This window comes from Phoxinus phoxinus (genome assembly GCF_949152265.1).
Source record: "Phoxinus phoxinus genome assembly, chromosome: 6".
NCBI lineage: Eukaryota > Metazoa > Chordata > Actinopteri > Cypriniformes > Leuciscidae > Phoxinus > Phoxinus phoxinus.
This window is the reverse complement of record NC_136881.1, coordinates 12,856,347-12,882,912: the sequence shown is the minus strand read 5'-3', so window position 1 is coordinate 12,882,912 and position 26,566 is coordinate 12,856,347. Positions and strand designations below refer to the sequence as shown.

At 39.8% G+C, this 26,566-nt stretch overlaps 1 protein-coding gene across 4 annotated transcripts in view; it reads left to right on the top strand.

The window, feature by feature from the left end:
* Positions 1-23,337, top strand: part of LOC307000348 (EF-hand calcium-binding domain-containing protein 6) — a gene marked incomplete at its 5' end in the record, with an annotated part of 35,930 nt that extends 12,593 nt beyond the window's left edge. For all 4 annotated transcript variants that reach the window (XM_079615874.1, XM_079615873.1, XM_079615876.1 and 1 more), the window contains 7 exons: positions 1,403-1,513; positions 12,046-12,145; positions 13,158-13,282; positions 21,130-21,373; positions 21,491-21,663; positions 22,441-22,588; positions 22,667-23,337. In XM_079615874.1, coding sequence (XP_079472000.1) covers positions 1,403-1,513; positions 12,046-12,145; positions 13,158-13,282; positions 21,130-21,373; positions 21,491-21,663; positions 22,441-22,588; positions 22,667-22,930 — 1,165 coding nt within the window. In that variant the 3' untranslated portion in view covers positions 22,931-23,337. The remainder of the gene's footprint in view (positions 1-1,402; positions 1,514-12,045; positions 12,146-13,157; positions 13,283-21,129; positions 21,374-21,490; positions 21,664-22,440; positions 22,589-22,666) is intronic.
* Between the last annotated feature and the right edge of the window lie 3,229 nt (positions 23,338-26,566).

Below are 26,566 nucleotides of genomic sequence, written 5' to 3'. Positions count from 1 at the left end.
GCATGATTATGATTATTGTAGGCAGAAAATGTTTGTTTAAAATGTTGTGGCAGAAATCACACAATCACATGGACTGATCGAGTCTCACTTTCAGCATATTTACTTTTAAAAATACTGTCGTCATCATCAGCACTCTCATTTGGTGACACAAAAGGCATCAAAATGACACGGAAGGCATTTATCATTGGATTAGAACACTAGACCAGTCTGTGGTTCTCAACCTTTTGGACTCCAAGGCCTCCTAATATATTTCTGGTACCCTTGTTGTTATGACAAAGCTGCTCATTTAAAACAAATATTGACAGAAACTAGGAGTGACAATGCATTAAAATAATGAAATAAAATATTGATATAGTATACAATTCCATAACTTTCAGTAACAATGTTCTGAACAATGTTTTTTTTGTACTCTCACAAATTTCAATTTCTCAGCAATGTCTAACTAATAAAATATTTTAGAGAATGACATAACTGCATACTCATTCTAAAATGTTTATTTGAATTTTTATGACATTTCCTGGTAGAAATTACATTAAAATTCCATCATATAACAAGGTTTTCCAATACTGTAAGAGTCCTGGTCCATAAATAAAAATAAGAAATTTGAAATACAATGTCAGCTTTCAAATTTTTTTTTATTTTTTTTTATTTTTTTGCTGTTTTAAAGTTTGTCTTTAATTTAAGCCATTTTGTGGCCCCTTTGAAGTGTGGTGAGGCCCCCTAGTGGGCTCTGGCCCCCTAGTTGTAAACCACTGTACTAGACTGGCTTGTGTATTTGACGAATAGTTGTTAAAAACTATATTTTCGGACACGTGTTATCTTGCCTACGGGACTAAGTAAGCCATTACCGAGACTGGTAGGCTAGCCCTTCAAAAAAGACCCTGCCTTATTAGAGTCTAAACTGAGTGAGAACCTAATTTACTTATATCATTGAAGTTTGAAACACCGCTGTCTTTTCTCTCTGTCCTTTAAAACACGTTTACCTCACAATAATCCTCTTTATTTGAGTATGTAGTATTGTAGTCAGTGTGGACCATGTCTGTCAGATCTGAAGGACAATCTCACATTTTTATTCATAATCTTTGATAAGTTCATTTGTCTTTATCTGTGTTTTCTGGAGCGAGTGAAGGTTGTAGTTTGTGCGAGTGAATATTTGAGGGTGTGCATACGTGTATGTGAAGTCTAATCCCTTGATTGACTGGTCAGTGTGTGTCCAGCTCTGTGCGATGCCCGGGTGAAGAGGGCAGTTGACCTCGTGACCTCTTGACTCTGCAGTGTGCGAGAGGGTCAATGAGTGGCGTATGCTTAAGACCTGCTGGACTGGCCGGTCCTGATGAGTGGACTCTCTGCCTGTGGTGACATCAGTGATCTGGTGCTGACCTTCCCCTGACCTTCTCCACAGGTTTGGCCTGGAGATTTCCGACCCTCAGTTTGAGCAGCTGTTGGACAGGCTCCCTCTTGACCGCCACGGAAATGTGCAGTACCCGATCTTCATGGCAGCCTTTGACACCAGGTACCTTTAAACCGGTCATTTGCTATACCAATGTTAACTGCACACTAGTTTATTTAATGTTGGCATCATGTTGCAGGACTGCATACATATTACAAATGTAATAAGAGGGAATTGGTAAGCTTTTAAGCTAAAAAAAAAAAAAAGAAGTGTTTATATTGTTTTGGGATTTTGGTCAGCATTGGTTTCAAGGATCCTTAAAGGGATAGTTCACTTTAAAATGAAAATTCTGTCATCATATACTCACCCTCAAGTTGTTTCAAACCTGTATGAATTTCTTTCTTCTGCTGAACACAAAGGAAGATATTTTGAAAAATGTCAGTAACCAAACAGTTAACTGGTCCCATTGACTTCCATAGTATTTTTTTTCCTACTATGGAAGTCAATGGGACCTGGTAACTGTTTTGTTACTGACATTTTTCAAAATATCTTCCTTTGTGTTCAGCAGAAGAAAGAAATTCATACAGGTTTGAAACAACTTGAGGGTGAGTATATGATGACAGAATTTTCATTTTAAAGTGAACTATCCCTTTAAGATATTTACAAACATTTCACTCCACAGAGCTTTAAAAAAGTACAAAGTAATTAATAAAAAAAAATGCTGACAAAATATGGAATTTTAAATTGCATGGACAATGTGTTCGTTTATTCATTTAGAATATTTCAATTTAATAACATTTGTGAAAATAGTCTCCAACTAGAAGGTTCTACTTATTTTAATTTTAAATGTTGTATTTTAAAGACTTTAGCCAAATGCTGAAAATATAAGAAAAATATGTTGAAATTGTTTGATTGCAGTGAAATTACAAGTCATGTCTGCAGATGTTTTTTTTTTATCTCAGCAAGTACAGTAACACAACCTTTCCTTTGCAAATCGCTTTGCAAATATGCTCTGTATTTCTCTACGTTTTTTTAAGCAGTTTTCATTAAGTTTAAAAATGTAATGCAATTTTAAATATAAGACAATACAAGCCATCATTTAAATGAAAAGTATTTTATATTGTGTAGTAGTTATTTGTGTTGTTGTTTTTTTTGTGTGGCTACAACAGTTTGCATGATTTGTATTCAGAAAGAGGAAAGAGATTAGGTCTCTAGTGACGTCATGCTTCAGGATGGCTCTCTCTTTTGCTTTTGTATTTTTGTCATTGTGCTTGTCCGGATGCCTACGCTAGCCTAAAAAATATACAGGTCTATAAAACAACTTCATATATTTAGATTTACAAAGTTAATTTTAAACTAATTTAAAATTATATGCCATTAAAGTTGTGATGACAAAGAATTTTCCGTGTTTTATAGCTAACAAACAATAGTCAAATCAATTGAACTTGAAAGATATTGTAAGATAATCAAAACTTTGATTCAAACTCCGAATGCTTTGAACTCAAACGGTTAAGCTTTATTTCGATTGTCAACAGGATATTCCACTAACAAGTAACTTTGCAACTACATGTCAACTAACTCCGTATTACCGTTAGGTTTGGGTTGGTAGAATAAGTATGACATAGTTGCAAAGTTACTTATAGTCAGTAGAAGGACCATCAAAATAAAGCGTTAGCAGATATTAAGCAGACCGTTGACGAAAACTCTAATGACTGGTAGTTGACATAGTTGCAAAGTTATTTATAGTTTGTAGAATGCATAAAGTAGACTATCGAAATAAAGTGTTACCAAAATATTTATGCAGCTGAAAGCACAGTGGTGAACCAGTGATGAAATAAATGCAACACATGCATTGTTGGGGAACAAATAAACAGAGGAATATGAGAATAACCTATATATGGTACGTGTTTCTTGCTATGAGCCCTCACATTTTGTGTTTATGCGAAGATGCTTTAAAAAGGTTGGATATGAGGATTAGGTTCTGACCACCCTGGGGGACCCATGTGAACTCCCCTAACCACCTAATGAATGACCAACAATAACCAACGCAATGTAAACGTTTCTTAAATAGAACAGGGTAATGAATTTTAATCTGCTAGAGTAGCAGCTCTGAGACATGCAGTTTTAGTGTGTGCGTGCGTGTGTGTGTAGGGTGTGTGCACGCATCAAATGGGGGCAGGGTTTAAGCTTAGCTGCTCATTTTATTTTCTCTCTCAGTGTGTGTAGGGGATAAAGACCTAGAAAACCAGCCTGGCTTAGTTGACAGGTGACAAGGGTTATACTGAATGGGGATTTTGTAATACTAACAGTGGGGAAAAAGCCCATGGTCCAAGGGACCTCCTGAATAGAGAGAAAGAAAACTTTAGAACTTCTATACTCGCAGAGAACAGTGAGAAAGGCCGACCATGCCCCGCCAATGACAGCTACAAACTGTCGCTCTTTCCCTTTCGCTTTCCCTCTGTCCCATGAGAAATGCTAAATCATTCATGCTAAAGCGGCCTGATCCCAGTGTCAGTAGTTCCTGTGTGGCATTTCCTCTGTTTGGGTGAAACTTTGACATGTTAGTCAAACAGAGCTTTAGCTGTCAACATTCAGACCTCACCAGATTAACATCGCTCACATCCCGCTCTAGCTTTCTTCTGAGTTTAATCACATTATTGAACCTTATATTGGACATTTAATAGCAACAATACAATATAAAGGTGCATGTGAGTAGACAGTAACAAATAAACTGTATCCAACCATTATCAGATTTTGGTATACAAAATCAGCCACCTCAAGTTAAAGCTTCTATCAGCCAGATATTGGGAGGAGCAGGAGCAAAGTGATGAAGTGGTGTTTGAAATGAGCAGAATTTATGGAATATGTTTAGCTGCATCTTTGTTAAAGCTTGGAGAAGAAGCATATTCAACAAGTGTTGCTACAACAAACAAAGAAAATGGAAATGCACTCTTAATATCTCCTAAAGGGCTGATGAACTGGATTGTTTTATTGTTTATAATGTTTCCTGGGGTGCACTTATAATGTTAGTATGATTTTTATATCAACATTATCTCATAATTTAGAAATAAAAGGCATTTTTCCCACCCCGATTTATCCCTCTGATTTGAACGCTCAGTTTGAAGGGGCATGTCTGCTGTGAGACTTCAGTGTAAATGCCCACTGCTGTGATTGGCTAGCATCTTTGCATATGAAATTGTGCATAAATTGCGACTGATTTACCAAAGAATCCACAGTGAAATGTGCCGAATACAAATAAATAATGCTCAACTGAGGCATTCACATTGTTGAACAATTCCTAGCATTAGGATCCTTCGGAAGGTAATGTTATTTTTAGTCCAGTGATCATGTATCACACTTATGTTTTCGTCATCTCAATAACGCTAGTGGGCGGGGCCAAGTTGCGATGATGAAGTAGGCGTTGTTGTTTTTTTCTGCAGAGGGGGTCTTTCACCTATCTATGACGTCGATACATTTCACAACGAGTCGTTCGCTGGGCTTGGTTACAATAAAAGCTGGTTTTGGACTAACAAGGAAGTTTTCAGTTCTGAAACTATATACCTATAATGACCTCTTATATGTCAAAAGTTCATGACCCCTTTAAAATCATCTTATAATATAATAATATATAAAAACGAGGTATAGTCCAATCAATGAAGATTAATTTCATGTTACTCTATTCCCTTTGCAGATTTGAAGGCTCTGCTTTAGTAATGGTCTATGGTAGTAATGGTATGAAAATCTGATCTATCATGTTATTTACTTTTTGATGGCTTTAAGCATTTACGATTAAAGTATATATATATATATATATATATATATATATATATGTATATATATATTATTATTATTATCATTTATATTTTATTTTTAACTGTACACATCTGGTAATGCTTCTAGTGTTAAGAGAGCCTTAATTTAGCTTGATTTGTCTACCTCTCTCCATGGTGGTAAAGTGGCCTAAGGGTTGTTGGGCCCCTCACAGTTTGTGTGGTCCCTATGGTGAGACCAAGAAACCAAGCAGTCATAGGATGTGTAGATGTCAGATCTTCGTGTGGGAACCTCAGACGTCAAAATCCCAGATATCCCACCCTAATCTCCAGCAAAACATTTTGTTTTTCCTCTTTCTCTCTCTTCGGTCCCTCTCTCTTTTTCCTTTCCTCCCTCCACCCATTTAGGGCTTTAATTTTTATTCATGGGGTGTGAAGGGGTTGAGACGGGGGTGTGGGGACAGGATCGGGATGGAAGGGGATAACTCCTTGAGCTGGGTCCAGGGCTCAGACCAGCGCTGGTGACAATGGCCTCAGTGTTGTGCTGGGTGTTGTGAGCAGGCCGTTTGGACATTCTTCCCCTGTCAGTGGAAGCAGATCTGGGAGGTAGCGGTGCCCGGGATTACCATCTCATTAATAGCAGCCATGACTTTTGTTCAAAGAACGACTTGTGTAATGTTGCCGTGTGGATGATGGGTAATCCGCTGAAGCTGCAGCTGTAGGGGAAACTGGACACAAACACACACACTAACACACACACACATTGTGGCTATACAATGTGAATCCTTTTATGAAAGAGGCATTGAAAACATAAAATTATAGAAGTCGATATCGACAGACAAACTGACCATCAACCGCAAACTAGCCTAAAACAAATCTATCTATCTATCTATCTATCTATCTATCTATCTATCTATCTATCTATCTATCTATCTATCTATCTGTCTATCTGTCTATCTGTCTATCTGTCTGTCTGTCTGTCTATCTAATCTAGACAGAAAGGGGACAGTTAAACATACATTTAAAATGTTATTAAAGATTTATATTCCAAATAAATCGGTCTTTCAAACTTTATATTCATCAAAATGAACTATACATACATATATAATCACGGTATCCACTTAATTATAAGGCAGCACAACAATGTTTTCAACATTAATAATTAGACAAAAAGTGTATTGAGCACCAAATAAGAATATGATGATGATTAAATCAATTGTAATTAATTATATTTCACAATATTCCTGTGTTTACTATATAAGACTTCTATCCAAAACATTTGAAAAATATTTCCCAACTTTTGAATATATAGTGTATTTATTGAAAGTTAAATCACAAGACTGATTGCTTGGAAAAGTAATAGTACACCTCTTTTCAACAAGCCTTCTGATTTGATGTATCATTCAAATCCAAAGCAGAACACAAAAGTAATGAAAGTCAGTGGGGTTCAAAACAACATTTTTCTTATTTTGTATTGTAGAAACAAATGCAATCAGGTTTGGAATGACATGAGAGTGAGTAAATGTCATAATTTATATGTTGGTGTAAATTGTCCCTTTAAAGATGTTTAATAATAATTGCACACACACACACACACACACACACACACACTCACACTCACACTCACACTCACACTCACACTCACACACATTTTCAGTCTGAGCCCCCGCAGCTCACTCATGTGGCTCTTGTAGTCTCTTTCACACATTCCTCTCTCCACACACACGTCTCCTGCTCTCAGATGGTGGCCCAGATTAAACAGAACAATACAGTCCAAACGTGATAAATGTGCATCTACTTATTCCTCTCTTTCACTCCCTCACTCAGTCCATCCATCCTCAGACGAGATGATATAAAAGCAACATAAGCAGCCCATTCATTCACCAGTTATCTCTGTGGGCGTCTCGTCTCTGCGAGTGATGGGACTCCTTCCTCCTTCAAGTTCCCTCTTCTTTTAATTTCAAATCCCTCTATCTCCGCTTGTGGAGAACAGTGGGTCCACAAGGAGTCCAACCGACCCCTCGTCTGTTAAAACAACATGCGGTCTATCCTCTGAAGATCAGTCGTCTTAGGCAGAGAGGGGGTCTGCCAATGACTCTGAATCAGATCTGAACTTGGGTGGCAATCTAAAATACATGTATGTTAATCTGAATAGTATCTAGCATGTAAAAAGTTTAAATTCAAGAGCCATCATTACATTATCATACTTGAACTTGCAGAGATGAGTGGATGGGGGAGGAGGGCGATTTATAAAGGCAAACAAAACTCAGGGCCCTATCATATATCTGGCGCAATGTGGCAAGTGTTTTTTGCTACTGTCAGGCTGACGCAGTTATTATTTTCACGTCCTGCGCCACGTTGTTTAAATGCATTTGCTTCCATCTGTTCACCCATGGGCGTGCTGGTCTGAAAACGAGGTGTGTTCAGGCGCATTGTTGGCGCCTTGCTATTTTGAGGCAACTGAAATAGACTCCAACTGATTGGCAACTGAAGTGGAAGTGGAAGTGGAAGTGACAACTGAAATGGAAGTGGAAGTGGCAACTGAAATGGAATCCGGCTTGTCCTGTAGATGGTCTGCTCTGGAGAAGCGTTCAGTCTTTCCGCTTGCAAATTCCACCATGTAAATTGCAATCCACCATGGCTTGAGCGCAACTAGCTTTTAAAGGGAATGGGAGATGAGACTCTGATTGGTTTATTACACGTTACACCCAAAACACACCCATTACTCATTAAAAGAATAGGGACAACCCCTTTAGACCATGCGCCAGGCGCGCTGACCATTTTTAAAGTTGTTAAACTGGCAAAACACGGACACGCCCCTAGTGCACTTGCACTGTTTAATAAAACGTTTTCTACTAAAAACTACTGTTTTGCTGTTTTTTGTAGAATACACTAATTGCACCCGGAAAACTTTTCATTAAGCTTGTTTTGGGAGCGCTTAGAGCACCGGACAGCGCAGCACATATCAACATCATCGGTATCAGCTCAACAAAATCCACAAAACTCACTTGAGGACCATAAACGGAAAAAGCAATCTTGTTTTTTAACTGTTCATTGAGTCCAGCATAAAAAAGGAAATCAAAGCACTGTCAGGGCAGTGGGTCTGATAAGCAAGGTCTAAAAATATCACTAGTATGGTCCTCGAGGGAACGATCATCCTGGGTGAGGAGGAGGAGGAGGCGGCGTATTGCTGCTAGATCCATATTTTTTTCTGGACGGTCATTCTGTCACGGTTAGCATGGAAGAGAAGAGGCAAGGATCTATTTGCAAGCAGTATTCCACAAGCACACAAAGCAACATAAGAAACATAAATCCAACCAGGAAGGCGAAGATCATGCTCTTATGGTGGAACAAGAAACGCGACAGCTTTACGTAGGTGTGTAAAGACAACAACAGACAAACAAGAACTGAAACACTGTCAGGGGTACATATATATATTTATACTACGGTTCTTTCTGGTTCTCGAATCTGATTGGCTGAGAGCCTTTTCTAGTCGTGCGATATTTGTGCAGTAACATCACTCTAACCGTTTTACCATTTTTATCACTCCGCTTACCGCGACTATTATGCCGGTCGAGCAAATCCACAGTTTTTTTAATAAATATTACTGTAGTTGTGTCACGAAATGTAGTTTTTTAGACCTCAAATATGTGACTAATATATCATCTAAGTGCCTATTTTACGATATGTTCAGAAGCTTTCGCAGGTTCGAGCTCCAGGCCGTCAGCAGCCGTTTATCGCTAATGTACCCGCAGAAAACAGCGTCTTCTCGGCCAGTCCTTTGGGAATTTGCTGCTGGCTCTTATGTGGGTAGTGGTTAAACGAGATTTAAGTATATCAAACGGGTGACCTTTGGTCTTATTAATCTATTACTTGTTCCAGAGCAAATCGATTTTGGTTAAGGGGAAAATTAAGCTTCATAACTATATTTTTGCCTATATTTCACTAGAGTGCTGGTTGTACGTTTGACTGAATTGTTTGCTTGTTTATTCATTGTCTTTTATAATGGCTATTGTTGTTAATTTAAAAACTGTTGTTCAATAAATATGTGCGCGGGTGCAAAATAGGAATGATACATGCGTCGGTGTTCAAAGTCAATTGCGCTGGGTGCAAGATAGGGCCCTATGTCTTTATGGTCTTTGCGGAAGGAAGTAGTTCTGCAAAAAAGAGGGTTTTTAAAGAAACTCCGTAGTTGTTTCTCATTTATTTACTCACGTGTGCCGTCAAACTTTTGCATAAATGCAATATCACACTCGTAGCTGTGCAATATCGCACTGCTACTCGTGTGCTATTGCTCATATACACATGCAAACAAGAGGCTAACAAGGAACAGGTGTAGTTAATGAGTTGTCATGGAACCAAACAAGTCAGCTATGGAAACATTAGGCTTGTTCGACTTGAACTGGCGCTGCACCGATTGGAGAATGACATCAAAGTACCGCGAGAGCGAATAGAAAGTAGACGGCTCCTTATGCTTTTGAATTGCTTTCGCAGTACTTTGATGTCATAAACCGATCGGTCTGTGCAGTGCCGGTTCAAGTCGAACAAGCCTAAAAGCTAACAGTGGCTCTTCCAAATTGGATCTTGTGTGCCTTGATAACCAATCACATTACAGTCTTGACGTCATTGAATTTCATTCAGAGTTGTGCGTGCGACAGTCAATAACTATACCATTATACAATGGAAATGAATGAGAAGTGCCGTAAACTGAATCATACATGTCAGACAATTGTCCGTGACTCCTCTTGTAAAACAGCATTTTCTTCTGTAAACTCTGAAAATAGATGAATCAAAAATTAATGTTTACGAGCAAACATGTTGAAGATTAGCTGATGGGCTGTTGATTCATTAAATGATAAGCCGTTTTTCCACAAAAGCAGTTTATTCGGTGTAGTGAAGCCTCTCCATCATTGACTTCCATTAAAAAGAAGTAAAAAAAAAGCCTCTGTTCTCCTTCTCTGCGTACCGCAGTGATATAAGGCATTTTTCTTTTTCTTTTTGGCAAACCTTGCAGGCTTTCCTTCAAGTGGTTATGCAAGAACTAAACCTCAGGAAATGAAATCCAGCCAGACAAAAGAATATCAAAATAAAAGTCCAATAAAATAAAATTTTATTCTAATGTCATAGAACACTAAACACAGGGGAATCTAGACACTGGCACAATCAGATCATATTATGAAACATTATCCATGACAATTTAGACTTTTTTCAGTTCTATCCTACTCCTAATATAGCCTATGTAGAAACTGTCTTTTGAACATTTTAATAAAAAAATTTTTAACTAAAATAAATACATTCTTAAATAAATAACTAGAAAAAAAAGAAATTGATCAATCTATCAAGCTTACTAAAAGGTTTTGAATTTCTTTTCTTTTTTTGGTTTTCTAGCAAGTCAATTTAAGAGTCATGTGCCCCCTTATGGGCATGAAAGAGACACACATGTGAATTACCTTATAATAGTTAATAATGAAGGGCTTATTTGGAAAACAAATGCAAAAACTGCTAATTTGTTTACTCTTTATAGCAAGGTGCAATAGATATAAGTAAGTAAAATAATTAACTGCTTATCTTTTTCTTTGTATTGTTTTTACTTTATTATCCTACTATTTTATTTTTAGTTACTTTTATGAATGTTCTTCAGTTTATTTGTATCATCACATCACATGCCTAGTTCATTTATAGGGGTATAGCTAACAAAGAATCAGAGAAACATTTATTTTTATTTTTATCGAACATGTTAGCAAGGGATCAATTTAGATTTCAGAGTTCTGCAAATCTTGTGACCCGACTCAGTGCATATTTGACTCATTGCACTTTTCATTTGAGTGTCTGTTTGTGATAAGCTAAGGTGTGTTTATTTGGCTTAACACGGATGTCACGTCCTGCTGTGTTGGTTTTGTGGCAGGGCTGTTGGACATGGGAGTCCTGCTGAGATGTCCGTGGCTGGGTCACAAGGTCTCTTCCCTCAGCATCCAACAGTTCCACTAATATTTAGTTCTATATTTGTCCTGCTGTGTGACAAGCAGTTTGGCAAATTGACACTCACCCTTTGTTTAGTAGCATTTTCAGGAACTTTTTCTCACAGAGCTTTTAGTAAACACTTATTTTACCATACAGTCATGGCCTATTGCTATTCCTGGCTCATTCAGGTCAGCTTAACTGTTGAAAAGAGCAGTTTGTCTTGAGAAAATCCCATAGGCACGCTCACGTTGTCATCGACACAATGCACAAACACAAACATAATGCCTCTTGCTGTCAGTGTCACTGCCGTTTGCCTCTTTGAACTGCTATCAACATTATTTGAAGCACCTCTGTCTTTTAAATCTCACCATCTCTCTCTGTCCCTCTCTATTTCTTCCTTTACATAGTGCTTCTAACTCTGCTCTATAGCGCGTGACCTCTCAAGCCAGCGGTCCGCCCACCTCGTTCGGACTGTGGCCCTGAGATGGCCCAGACCGCTGCCCTAAAGCCTGGGGAGTGGTTGTCCTCTCTGGAGCACAAAAGAGCCACGGCTATCCGCTCAGCCGAGCCCGGCCCCCATGAACTCATCCAAGCGCACAGGGAACACATTAGCTTAGGCTGGGCTTTGTACGTCCGACTTTTCTCATGTGCTTCTTCATAGTTTAGCTAACATTTCAAGACTGTCAGGTGTCTGCATGGTTTGACCACTCCAGTTGCTCTCAAAGCGGTCAGCGCTGCAAGGCCATTTCGGTGTCAGGTCTTGTAGCTCTCCCTGTTTGCCACTCAAGCGAGAACGGCACTAAGCGGATCGCTCAATCTAAGGGTTTCTCAGGGCTTCTCCATCATAGTATGAGTTAATCACAAAAAAATCTGAAAAAACACAGCCATGGTCTCAAAGACTTACCCTTTTTCTTGCTCCCTCAGGAAAGGAGTTCCCAGCCTCTTCCAGGCAGTCGCCCAGCCTGCCTTAAACCATGAAACAGGCGAGGAGAAGAATTCAAAAGAGGATCGGAGTGACCTTGAGGTATGACCTCATATGGTTTTATAACATCAATTGTAAATTCCAAGACATACAAATGCTGCTTTTCAACATACTCTACCATTCAAATGTTAACGGTTGATACTATTTCTTAATGTTTTTTAAAAGAAGTCCCTTATGCACACTAAGGCTGCATTTATTCGATTTTTTTTTTCATTTTGTGAAGTATTATTGCAATGTGAAATTACTGGGTTACACTTTATTTTAAGGTGTCATTGTTACAGTATAATTATATATTCAAGTACTGAGTAATATTAATTAATATAGTTACAATAGGGTTAGGGTAGGGTTAGAATTTGGTTGAGGGTTAGTTGCATGTAATTATCCATAATTTAATGTTATTACTACGGTAAGTGCATGCAACATAACAAGGACACTAGAATAAAGTGTTACCATTAACTGTTATCTCTTTTAATCTATTTTACAATGTAATTTATTACTATGATGGCAAAGCCGAAGCCAAGCAGCCATTTCTCCAGTCTTCAGTGTCACGATCCTTCAGAAATGCATCTAATATGCTGATTTGATGCCCAATGTATGCGTGTATTATTTTCAATGATTTTATCTAAATAAAAGTATTAATTTCTTTTTTTAGAAAAAAAACTTTTGTTTTGAATAGATTCTGTAGATTCTCCCAGAAATAACTAGAACTATCAGAAATATTAGAAAAATCTGAAATATCTCTCAGATATTTATTATAATACAGGTAAAAAACAACTGTTAAGCGTAATTCTGTCTATTCCTGTGTCTGTCAAAATAGTGAGAATAATAATAAACCTTAAAATGTATTGTAATCCTCAGTGTAATTGTTATTATATAACTTTTTTTAATGCTTGTATTATTAACATTAATAATAACTTACATTCTGTAATACTATATACTTATTGCAACACAGTCTTGAATGGCTTTTTGTTATACTACTAAATGGGAGTTCTTTACATCAAGGAAAAACTCATACAGTAATCAGCGATATTAATGAACATGTATTGCATTTCAGCTGTTCAGTCTGGTGAAGAGTGTGGTGGCAAATCGTTACAGAGATGTACTGCGAGAGTTTGAAGAGCTGGATGAGAAAAACACCAGACGTCTCACTCAGGAGGACATGTACCAGTTATTTAAAAGGTGACATACCATATAAGAAAAACATATTCACTTACATTTGTTTTCCTCCATGTTCTAAATATTTTATTGTAATGTGATTGGTTACAATAAAAACGTCAGTATTTAACACTTTATCATAGTTTAATAGTAACCGCTCATTTAACAGTGAATGAATGCATGAATATCAAATGAATAATTGATCTGTTTTCAGACATAATGTCTTTATTATGCATGTCTGTATGTCAGAAGATTATCTTGGGAACATTTATATAGTTGTCTCCAACACACACGCACACACACACACGCACACGCACACACACCGCAGACTGCTGGAATGTGTGGAATGCATTCCTCCTCATTGTCTTTAGCACCATGCCGAATCACTGAATCTTTCTCTGCGGTGTTTAGTCCTGGGTTTCTCCCAGAGTCAGCGGTCGTGACACAAGCATCCCTTGTGTGTCTCACAAGACCTATGCGGTCCACCCGAGTCTCCCAGCTCTGGTTCTTAGAGAGCTATTGCACTCTTTTGTCTTTTAAGACAATGCCAACGGAAAGCAGGCCTTTTCTCTTGGCAAATGATGCCTTAATTGTGCAAGTTAACAACCTGCTCTTTTTTTCCCATGAATAACAATATATTTGGTGTACGGAGCCTGAGAGAGCTGCTGGCACGGTGAAGATCTGAAGCTGTGGGTTTTTCTATGGCCTACTGCACGCTTGTTTAGCTGTTCCCATGCCTGCTTCACTTTCAGCTTTATTGCTGTACTGTGTATCTCTGTTGTTCCTCTAATTAGGGGTGCTTGCAACCATTATTATTATAGAGTGGTGCAAAGATGACGTCAAAACCCGGAAGACTAATTTGCCACTGGTTCCCTCGAGATTATGCTATGGAGTTTTATAATGGGGATTTTCAATTTATGAGTATAATAAAGCCTATGGCAAACATACATTGCCGATACTTTCTACAACGTAAACTGCACACACTCACACCCCAAATGTTCTTAGTTACTTATTACTTATTAGAAACAAAGGTTTTTAAAATATATATTTATATAAATATATATTTTTTGCTTTGTTTTGCATTGGATTGTTTTTGTTTGTTTGTTTTTTAAAGCTTAAACTTGTAACTCGTCCTGCACAATTTTTACTACATGAATTATAAATGTTTTTCCTAGTGGACAATAAAACCAACAAAACCCATAGACTTGCTATGAAAAGGGCTATCCCAGTCATATCCAGAGATAAAAATATCATAATAATATGGCTTTATTTTTATTTCATAAACACACTAGAGGGCCAGTGAGTAACACCTCAAAAACAACTTTTCAACCACCCAGAACATCTTAGCAATATGCTAATAACAACCACTCATAACTCCTAGCAATGCCCTGGCAACCACACAAAACATGGCCATCAGCACATTTTCTTCAGAATATATATATATTCATTGTTTGTCTTGATTTTTTTAATAAAGTCCTATCATTTATATTTTAAATGCAGGGGAGTTATTCATTATTTAATATAAAACTTTTCAAACATATTTTTTCAAGGTTACAAGCTGGTTTACACTTTATTTAGATATTTAGTCCACTTTACAAGTAACAAATGTACTTGCAAAGTTACTTATAGTCAGTAGGATGTTTTTGTCTGTATTATTGGTAATTGCATTTTTGCATCATATAATTGATCTTTTAGTGAATCTGTGATTCAACCATTTTTATATCAACCCTCCACCCTTGTCTCTTTTCCTTTAATATAATTTCCATTCTTTTGCCTTTCTCAGGTATTTCTCTCTTTTTTTCAGTCTGTGAGCTATATGCGTTGTTACGGTGAACCGAGTTAAGTGTCCTGAACTCTTCTGAACTGTTCACCCCATGTGAGAACCTCCTTCATTTCTATAAATTATTTCTCTGTTTATTTACTCTCCTCCCTCCCGTCCCTGTGCTGTTTTTCCAGCTCTTCCTTTGACCCCTTTGTGATTTCTCTCCCACCCTTTTTCATTCTTTTTCTACATCACCCTCTTTTATCTCTCTATTCATTTTTTGGCTGGAATATGGCGGCAGGCCTAAAAGGAGTCGTGGTCTGAATGGGGGGCATCGCGAGTGGATTTGCATAATCTGTGGCGTGGCACTGGTGCACAGACACAGAGAGAGACGGTGCCAACCAGTCCAAGGTGAACTGAACTCTCCTCGCCAGCTCAGAGATTAGTGACACTAACAGGCTTTACAGCAGCCGAGTTCACAGAGGGTTTGGCTGACATATCAGTGCCAACTTCTCTGGCTCCCACAGTGAACATTGTGTATGTGTGCGTGTGTGTCTGGTGAGAAACTGTTGCTTCTTTGATTGATTCCTACAAGGCAGAGACAAACGCATACGTGTATGTTCACACGAACTCAATGCGCACATACTCAATACAACAAGGCCCAAACTGAACTGAAGAAACCTACTGAGGCACCAGAAAATGTTAATCCTCTAGATTCAAAGTAATATGAAACAATAACTTAATAATCATTATTTGGTTTCAGTTTTTTTAATGGTTTATTAAATCAAAGTGGTTTCAGAATATCCCATAAATACAGTTCCACCACCTTTAGTCAGACTTTAATAATGCAAACTGTTGGGGAGGACAAGGATAATTGCAACTTTTTGTTTTTTTCTTATTTAAGGTGTGGTCACAATAGAGAAATTTTGAAATGTCTCTGGCAAAAAAGTTCCATTGTCAATGTAGCGATGTATGAAGCACAGCTCACACAGAAGTCACTTTCAAACCAAGCAACTTTCAGTTGTTCAGTGCGGCAAATTCATGTGACCTGCTTGAACCAGTTGCGAAATCTACATTGGAAAAATGTTTGCCCTCAAAACAATTTCTGATCTCGTAGATTCCAATTGAAATGTCTAGAATTCGCCTGCACACACACACACACAAAAAAACACACATTTACTCTGAAAATGTTTAGTACAAAACTTTCGGTTACACTTTATTTTAAGGTAACCTAGTTACATTGTACTTTCTCAAATAAGTACTGAATAATATTAATTATGTACGTACTATAGAGTTATGATTATAGTTAGTTACTTGCAATTATGCATAATGTACTGTTTACTATAGTAAGTTCATGTAGTAATGTGTAACTACATCACCTTAAAATTAAGTGACCAAACTTTCAAACATTTCATAACACAATATAATTGTAACTATATATGTCTTTATATGTCAGTGAATGAAAAAGCTTTATATTAAGGATATATTGTAAATGTATACTAATATTAGTCAATACATAAAATATCCTTAAAAACTATATAGGCACATACTCAGATTATGAAAGGCAGGCTTTAATAATTATGTCACAGGTCGGGGGGTAGGCGCTAGCGAGCCGCCACCCCTAGCTTGCGTACCACCCTGAGGAGCAAGACCGTATTCCCTCAAAGTCAGAACGAGACACAGAATAACTTCAAAAGGTTTTGTGTTTATTAAATTATTTAAAAAGTCTTTAAAGAGAGCAAATGCTCCCAGGAGGATTCGACCAGCAGTTCCTCGTTCTCTCCAGCAGAGCCTCAGACAGTAGAAGGTTAGCGTCAGCGCAACAGTTTCTCGTTCTCTCCAGCAGGGGCTCAGTCAAACAGTAAAAGGGTAGCGGCAGCTCAGCGCAGCAGTTTCTCGTTCTCTACAGCAGAGGCTCAGACAGTAGAAGGTTAGCGTCAGCGCAGCAGTTTCTCGTTCTCTCCAGCAGGGGCTCAGTCAGTAGAAGGTTAGCCTCAGCGCAGCAGTTTCTCGTTCTCTCCAGCAGGGGCTCAGTCAGTAGAAGGTTAGCCTCAGCACAGCAGTTTCTCGTTCTCTACAGCAGAGGCTCAGACAGTAGAAGGTTAGCGTCAGCGCAGCAGTTTCTCGTTCTCTCCAGCAGGGGCTCAGTCAGTAGAAGGTTAGCCTCAGCGCAGCAGTTTCTCGTTCTCTCCAGCAGGGGCTCAGTCAGTAGAAGGTTAGCCTCAGCGCAGCAGTTTCTCGTTCTCTCCAGCAGGGGCTCAGTCAGTAGAAGGTTAGCCTCAGCGCAGCAGTTTCTCGTTCTCTACAGCAGAGGCTCAGACAGTAGAAGGTTAGCGTCAGCGCAGCAGTGCTTATAATACTCAGGATTAACTCAGGTTATCAGCATAACACACCCGGGTCACAGGAGGCTGTTTATCTGGAACTGTAAATGCAGACCAAACAATCTGGAACCGTTAAAGCACTCGTGCACACACTACAAACAGCAAAGGTTTCCCCATGTGAACACTTTAAGAACAGGACACTTCAAACAGTAAACTCACTGTGACCAAGGCAAATTAACAGTGTCCAGGCAAACGTCTCCTTGAAGTTGGGCTGGGCTGGATAGCTGGGCTGGTTAGCTATGGTGTTGAGAGCCGAAGAGCAGTAAAACAGTAGAGCGGTAAAGCAGTAAAACAGTAGAGCAGTAAAGCAGTCAGGCCGAGTCAGGGAATCCCTTAGAAAGTCTTTGTTTCAACTGGCAGAGGAAGCAGGATATGAGCAATGCTCACCATACCAGATCACAGGAGTCACTGGCAGTCACACATCCCATTGCATTGAACCACGACGCAGGCACACATCCCATCGCATTGGACCACGAAGCAGGCACACACGCCTCTCAACCCGACAATCGGGGCCGTGTCCACGCAACGGCGGCAGCCGTAGTGATCGCGAATTCCAGTTCCGTCAGAATGCCGGTTTCGTTTCAGATCCTCGTCGGCCTCGCGTTCCAAACGCGCTCGATTAAGTCGTCGGCCGAGCACCCCTTCCTGGGCGCCGGCTTCTCCGCCGCGTTCTCCCCCGCGTCTGCTGTGTCCGAACTGTCTGCAACAAATGAGCATATAAAGCACTCCCGCCCCAACATATGCACCAATTGCCAGCCTTGATTATTCCCGCCGAACACCTGAAGCTGATTTATCTAACAGATCGCTAGGTTGTCACTGTTTACATGGGCACAGGAAGCAGCCATTTTGCTGGGTGTCACATTAAAAACATTCCCCAAGAGAAACCCATTCCCTGGCGTGTGCGTTCCTCCCCCACAGAATATAGTCACCCCGTGACATCCTCCCCCACTATAGAGTTCTAGTCCCTAGAACCTGGATGAAGACCCCAGAACAAACTGTAATTTCTGTTGCTCATTCAGTCCTTGCAAGCCCGCCAGGTACTCTGTCTGCGACTTCCATCCCTGCAGACCCAGCTCCGATCTCAGTCCTCCGAACCTTTGCGCCCGAGGGGCACCCATAACGATCAGCATAGCCAGGGGGGCATGCTGCTGGTGCCTCGTCATCTGACATCTGAAGGTCTACGGTTGCTCAAACTCAGGGCGGAACCCTGCCGACTACGCCACTTGTCACAGGTCGGGGGGTAGGCGCTAGCGAGCCGCCACCCCTAGCTTGCGTACCACCCTGAGGAGCAAGACCGTATTCCCTCAAAGTCAGAACGAGACACAGAATAACTTCAAAAGGTTTTGTGTTTATTAAATTATTTAAAAAGTCTTTAAAGAGAGCAAATGCTCCCAGGAGGATTCGACCAGCAGTTCCTCGTTCTCTCCAGCAGAGCCTCAGACAGTAGAAGGTTAGCGTCAGCGCAACAGTTTCTCGTTCTCTCCAGCAGGGGCTCAGTCAAACAGTAAAAGGGTAGCGGCAGCTCAGCGCAGCAGTTTCTCGTTCTCTACAGCAGAGGCTCAGACAGTAGAAGGTTAGCGTCAGCGCAGCAGTTTCTCGTTCTCTCCAGCAGGGGCTCAGTCAGTAGAAGGTTAGCCTCAGCGCAGCAGTTTCTCGTTCTCTCCAGCAGGGGCTCAGTCAGTAGAAGGTTAGCCTCAGCACAGCAGTTTCTCGTTCTCTACAGCAGAGGCTCAGACAGTAGAAGGTTAGCGTCAGCGCAGCAGTTTCTCGTTCTCTCCAGCAGGGGCTCAGTCAGTAGAAGGTTAGCCTCAGCGCAGCAGTTTCTCGTTCTCTCCAGCAGGGGCTCAGTCAGTAGAAGGTTAGCCTCAGCGCAGCAGTTTCTCGTTCTCTCCAGCAGGGGCTCAGTCAGTAGAAGGTTAGCCTCAGCGCAGCAGTTTCTCGTTCTCTACAGCAGAGGCTCAGACAGTAGAAGGTTAGCGTCAGCGCAGCAGTGCTTATAATACTCAGGATTAACTCAGGTTATCAGCATAACACACCCGGGTCACAGGAGGCTGTTTATCTGGAACTGTAAATGCAGACCAAACAATCTGGAACCGTTAAAGCACTCGTGCACACACTACAAACAGCAAAGGTTTCCCCATGTGAACACTTTAAGAACAGGACACTTCAAACAGTAAACTCACTGTGACCAAGGCAAATTAACAGTGTCCAGGCAAACGTCTCCTTGAAGTTGGGCTGGGCTGGATAGCTGGGCTGGTTAGCTATGGTGTTGAGAGCCGAAGAGCAGTAAAACAGTAGAGCGGTAAAGCAGTAAAACAGTAGAGCAGTAAAGCAGTCAGGCCGAGTCAGGGAATCCCTTAGAAAGTCTTTGTTTCAACTGGCAGAGGAAGCAGGATATGAGCAATGCTCACCATACCAGATCACAGGAGTCACTGGCAGTCACACATCCCATTGCATTGAACCACGACGCAGGCACACATCCCATCGCATTGGACCACGAAGCAGGCACACACGCCTCTCAACCCGACAATCGGGGCCGTGTCCACGCAACGGCGGCAGCCGTAGTGATCGCGAATTCCAGTTCCGTCAGAATGCCGGTTTCGTTTCAGATCCTCGTCGGCCTCGCGTTCCAAACGCGCTCGATTAAGTCGTCGGCCGAGCACCCCTTCCTGGGCGCCGGCTTCTCCGCCGCGTTCTCCCCCGCGTCTGCTGTGTCCGAACTGTCTGCAACAAATGAGCATATAAAGCACTCCCGCCCCAACATATGCACCAATTGCCAGCCTTGATTATTCCCGCCGAACACCTGAAGCTGATTTATCTAACAGATCGCTAGGTTGTCACTGTTTACATGGGCACAGGAAGCAGCCATTTTGCTGGGTGTCACATTAAAAACATTCCCCAAGAGAAACCCATTCCCTGGCGTGTGCGTTCCTCCCCCACAGAATATAGTCACCCCGTGACAATTACATCAGACAAACAGGAAAACAAAGAAAATATTGCATGCTGAAAATTCTCTTTTGCCTTCACGGGAATAAAATACATTTCAAAATATATTCAAATAATATATATTTTTTTTTAAATGTAATATTATTTCCACAGCATTGCTATTTTACTGTATTTTTGGTCAAATAGATGCAGCCTTGGAGAGCCTAAGACTTTTTCCAAAACATTATACAAATATTACCAATCCCTCACTTTTGAATTGTGTATATTAAACTGTGTAGTTACTATATGTATAGCTAAATATACATATCCTTTAAAGCAGCATAATTATTTGACATAATGAATAATTTGATTTATTGTAAATAAAAGTATGTACTTAAAACCCAAATTTAGCCTACATTTTTCTTTAAATATCCACGTTTACCATAACAGACAAAGATCAGGGTTGTATGATATAGACGAGTGTTTATTTGCTGTCAGATCCCCTCATAGTGTGTCTTCTCACAGTACTGTCCTTTCTTCAGGCGTGACACTGTGTTTGTGTATCTGTGTGAGAGGAACTGTTGCTTCTGTGCTGTTGGTTGCCAAGTTTTAGCTTAAATGCTGTTCAAATAAAGGGGATGAGGGGGTCTTTAGGGTGTGGGGGGTTTAAAGGGTACAGTGTTTGTATTCTTCTAAGAAAGCGAGGTGTATTCTTTAGATTCAGATTATCATCTCTCCCTTTCCCTCTTCCCATCATTTATTCCTCTCTCTTTGTTTGCCATTCTTCCTCTCACCCTGCTCAGGTTAGCGCTCCACCCTGAGGTAACTCGTGGAGAAGTCCGGAGGTTGTGGACCTCTTTGTTAACCCAGCAGGATGGAACTGTGGACTTTCAACAGTTTATACGTCATTTTGGCCCATCGCCCAAATCCTGCTGTTTCCCCAATGCCAAGCACAATCCCCCCAAACGTGGAGACAATGACTGCATGCGCCTCTCTAAAACACTCAACTGTGTCTCAGATATACTAGTGGATGCTCTACGGGCCAAGGTGGGCATGTGGTGTCAAAAAACCTGTTGTAAAGTTCTTTACCTGAAAAGAGCTGAGATATATGATTGTGCTATATTTAGACAATTCTTGAACCTTTTTCTCTCTCGCTCTCAACAGGTGGAGTTGTCTGTTTCTGAGCTCTGGACTGAGTTCTCCGAAATGGATTTATCTGGAACAGGCTTTGTTAGCAGTGATGAATTTAAAGAGATTCTTATGAGTCTCTGTGTTCATCTCAGCCAGTATGAGTGCGATTTACTGGCCAGGAAGTTTGACATCAACCATGATGACAGGTAGATACACTTGCACACAAACAAACAGTATGGAGGATCAACCCTGCAAGTAGGTCAATAAATAAATCAAGACATTCATGCATAAATAATTGTTATATGATTAACTAAACGGTAACACTTTACTTGAAGCTTTTATATATGATGCATTATAAAAATGTATTTTAATGCATTTATTAAGCCTAGCATGAAAATATGTAATTCCATTACAAAGTTCAGAATATATCATCAATTATGCATATAATTATATATATATAAATATATAAAAGGCTTCAAGTAAAGTGTTACCAAACCAACAAATGGAGATAATAAGCAAATTAAACAAACAAATAAATAAAAATAATAACCATTATACAATAATAAATCTAAATGGTTTTGGAAATAAAACATTCATTCATTCATTCGATGCTTCATAAAACTGGGATTCCAGTCCCTTTTGCTGCTTCAGATATGCTTCAGATAGGTTTGTGAAACCAATAAATATAATGTATTTAATGTATAAAAACAAAACCAACAATGTTTTGTCAATTGCAAGTAAATTGCCATAAACAATTTCAGAATATGAAAGGAGTTTTTTTAGGTTTACATAATACCACACCTCATTCTTGTTTTGGTAATAATAAATCATAACTATTATATAGCCTATCAAACCTAAATATTTAGAATGCATTTAAAATATATGACTAAGATAATACATAACTCAGCATTTCATGTCCTCAAGGAATTTGTTTTTGTGTTAAAGGAATTTAATTTTGTCATAAATTTGTTGTCTTCTGTCAGTGTATCCTACACAGAATTCCTTAGGCCTTTTCTACTCCAGGGTCCAATATGGAAGCATGGGTCCAATATGGCAGCCGCTCTGCAGTCTCCCAGAGAAACTAAAGAAACTGTTACTCTGGAAACATTAAGTCGCAGGATCAGGAAAAAGGTGATGGATTGTTTATAGGTGATAATGTGTAAATGCATGTATGAATATTCATATTTTGCTTATGTTTTGTTGTTGTAGCTCCAACGTAAGGCCAGGGCTCTTAGAAAGGCCTGTGCCCGGCTGGATGGCTCCAGCACTGGGCTTCTGTCTGCAGCTGAGCTGGGTGCTGTGCTACAGCTGTGGGGAGTGTGCCAGAGCCAGGAAGAGCTGAAAAGTGTGTTCTCTACCCTTCACACCCACCCCACTGGACGCATGGATTACCGCCCGCTCCTAATGGACAAACACAGGACATCCAGTCACAACCAGCAAACCAAACACCAGCTCAGCCAAAGGAGTCAATAGGTCAGAGGTTTATAACAAATGATGGCTACATTGGCTTTATAAATTTGTAAGTTGGAGCTGTCAGTCACCAGTTCTTCACAAAGAGAGATGGAAGTTAATAATTTAACTAATCATATTAACCCTATTGGCTTCATGTAGGTGGGCACAATCAAAGTTACAATCATGCTGTAAACATTATGGTTTTGCTTTATATTAGATTTGGTTGGTTGGCATGAATTGCATTTCAAAGCTTTATACAGTAAAGTGCGTGCACGTTTTCAGCATACAAAGCAGTGCTTAATAAAATTAAGACAAATAAAAGGAATTTGTCAACTGATATGAATGTAAATGAATTTACATTGTAATAGCTCTGAACTGAATTTGCATTGAAATACATTTAGGAAGTTGACGTGGCATACTACTACATCTAAAACAAGCAAGTAAGCATGAAATTAGTACTAAACGTGACACTAAAGACATTTATAATGTTATAAAAGATTTCTATTTCAAATAAAGGCTGTTCTTTTCAACTTTCTTTTCATCAAAGAATCTTGAAAAAAAAGCAGCACAACTGTTTTCAAAATTGATAATCATGATAAGAAATGTTTCTTGAGCATCACATCAGCACATTCAAATGGTTTATGAAGGATCATGTGACACTGCAAACTGGAATAATGGCTGGAGAAAATTCAGCTTAACCGTCACAGGAATAAATTACATTTTGAAATATAGGTTTATATATTTTTAAAAAGTTATTTTAAATTGTACTAATATTTCACAATATTTCTCTTTTTATTGTATTTTTTATTAAATAATTGCCTTGTTTTGACCCCAACCTTTCTCACAGTAGTGTAAGGCTACCATTGGTGTAAATTAACTTCTAAATCCAAAAAGGTGATTTTAAAAATGGTGAAAAACTAAAAGAAAAATGACGCTATCACTGTCATACAGACTGTCGTTAATGAAATCATGTGTAGGTGGAGGAGTAATTACTTCTGCTAATGCTAATACATCTATTCGAGATCTCCAAGATGCTGCTGTAATGAACATGGCAACTAATGACTACTTCACTGCTTTTGTTCCATGTCATTTTGCTTCTTTTTGTTTGATTCATCACAGATTCCCTCATACGTCATTCTCCGGAGATTCCTTGTGCATTTTACACACATGCGCACTCTACAAAATTGGCACTGATTGTTGACATGCTATAATATATAGATTAAAATGTATATTTAACATTGAATAAATATATGGAATGTAGAGAATGTTAGGTTGCTTATTGTGCCCAGTAGCATGATACATAAGTCCACATATCATTTAAAAAGAAACTATGCTTCTAACCACAGCTCGAGAGCCATAGTTACAACCACGTAAGTTTGCAATGCTGTTTGATGCTGAATGTTCGTTGGAACTATGGTTTCGGGAAAAGCCAAATTGTTGAACTATGTTGGTAACCAGTGTTGTGGGTAACGCGTTATAAAGTAACGCGTTAGAGTACTCTAAATACCTTTTTTCGTGAAATGTGTAACTTAACGCGTTAGTTTTGTGCGTTAAGTAATCAGTAACTTCGTTATTTTAAAAAAAAAGTAATCCGTTATTTTAAGGAAAGGAAAATCCCGAATAAAATAATGTCCCCAGGATCAAGACAGTGTTTCTGCGCTTCAATACCCCACCACCCTGCAGCGAACCCGGGGAGAGGCTTTTCAGCCTCGGGAGTCTCGTTTACATGCGCTTCATTAAGGCACACGCGCGCGGTCTCTTGCTCTCTCTCCCTCTCTGCTGTGCACGCGCTATGCGGTTTGGAGCACAGTCTCTGTCTCGCGGGCGCGCTCGCTCTAGATTCCGGGAGATTTTTACTAATTCGCGGGCATCAGTGAGCCGCTATCAATATGCGGGAGACTCCCGGACCTTCCGGTAGACTTGGGATGTCTGCATTTCTATACTGAAATAATATCGGCATTATAGTTATTGATTTTTTTATTGAAATAATAGCCCATCCGCGCATCTCTACTACCCGGGCTGGGAAGGTGTGCATTTTAATTAATATGTTCTGTGATAATAAATAAATAAAACGCTATGTGGAATAGCCTATTGATGACTGTCTTTCCTGTTATTTATATCCTGCAGTGTTAATTTAGTCGGATGACTGACGTTATTCATTGCCAGGAGTCACGACTTCTAGGTGCATTTAAAGGGGGCCGTGTCTGTCAATCAAGCTGCAGCATGTGTGAGGCGCTGCAAACGGCTTTTAATTTTTGGTAATGCATGAGTACTCTAACGCGTTACTTTTATGAATAGATAACGCTGTAACGTAACTGATTACTTTTAATTGATGGTAACGTTGTAACCTAATTAACTACTTTCCAAAGTAACTATACCCAACACTGTTGGTAACAACGGAACTTGCAACCATAGTTGACCCATGATGTTTTCGGGAAACACACCCCTGTTTAGTTTAATTCTCCTTGTTTCTGTTTGCCTGAGTTTTTGTTCCTTGTTTGTTACTAGTTTGTGATTGAGTTTTGCACCTGCGCCTTGTTCTGTTGATTATCAGTCCCTGTGTATATTTAAGCCCTTAGTTCTCTCAGTTCATGGTCATCAACATCAAGGTTTCATGTGTAATGTGAATAATCTCTGTGTTTATTAAAGTCTCTTTGTATCATTAATTCTGCATCACATGTATTTTTTGAGTCTTTGGATTCTATACACAGCATCTTCTATACACAGAACCCTGAACCATTGAATAAAAACAGAGAAATGGACAAAGCAGCAGCGTTTATTGCCCTTGCAATGCCAGCTGAGTCTTACCAGGTGTTTGAGTTGGCCCCTATGTCAATCCAGGAGCTTGAGCCTAAGCCAATGTTTGTTCACTTTCTATGTGTATGGACAGTGAACCAGAGCCCACCGTAGACCTGTAGCCTGAGCCTGCAGAGTCTGACCAGGTGTGTGAGCCGGCATTAACATTAGTCTCTGAGGGAGTGCTGGTAGAGGTGGACATTGTGGAGCAGAGTTCCATCCATTCCCCTAGCCCTGATATATTTTTCCCTGTGTTAACTCCTGGACCCTCTAATCCCCACCCGCTTTCAAGCCCCGTCTCCACCACTGGTCATGTCCAGCCCAAAGTCACCTTTATCCCCGCTCGTTCGGCCTTACCAAAGTTGCCTTCGTCGCTGCTGGTTCTGCCCATCTTCAAATCTCCTTCATCGCTGCTGGTTCCACCCAAGTAGCCTCTGTCGTCATTAGTTCTGACCAGCTCCAAGTCCCCTTTGTTGCAGATCTCCGCCCAGCCTCCTTCTCCCTCCTCCTCTGCCAAAGCCATCCAGTTCCTCAGCCCCTCCTCCACTGGCTTCCTTCAGTAGCTCCGCCCAAATGCTTGGATCCGCCTTGGACTTCTAGATCTCCATGCTACGCCATGGTGTGTCGATCCGCTATCTCCACCTTAGGCCTCCATGCCCCGATTTGTTATTCTCTGAAAAATAATTTGGGATAGATCAATGAAAGCTATTATTTCCTGCATATGAACATTGTAAACAGTTCAAAAGTCAGGGTGACGAGAAAATCTCAGTCCTTTTATTTTGTTTCCAAAAATAACTGAAATAAATCCACTCAGTTGTTAAAACTCAAACTCAAAATCATAGTCCAAACGTGTAAGGTCTT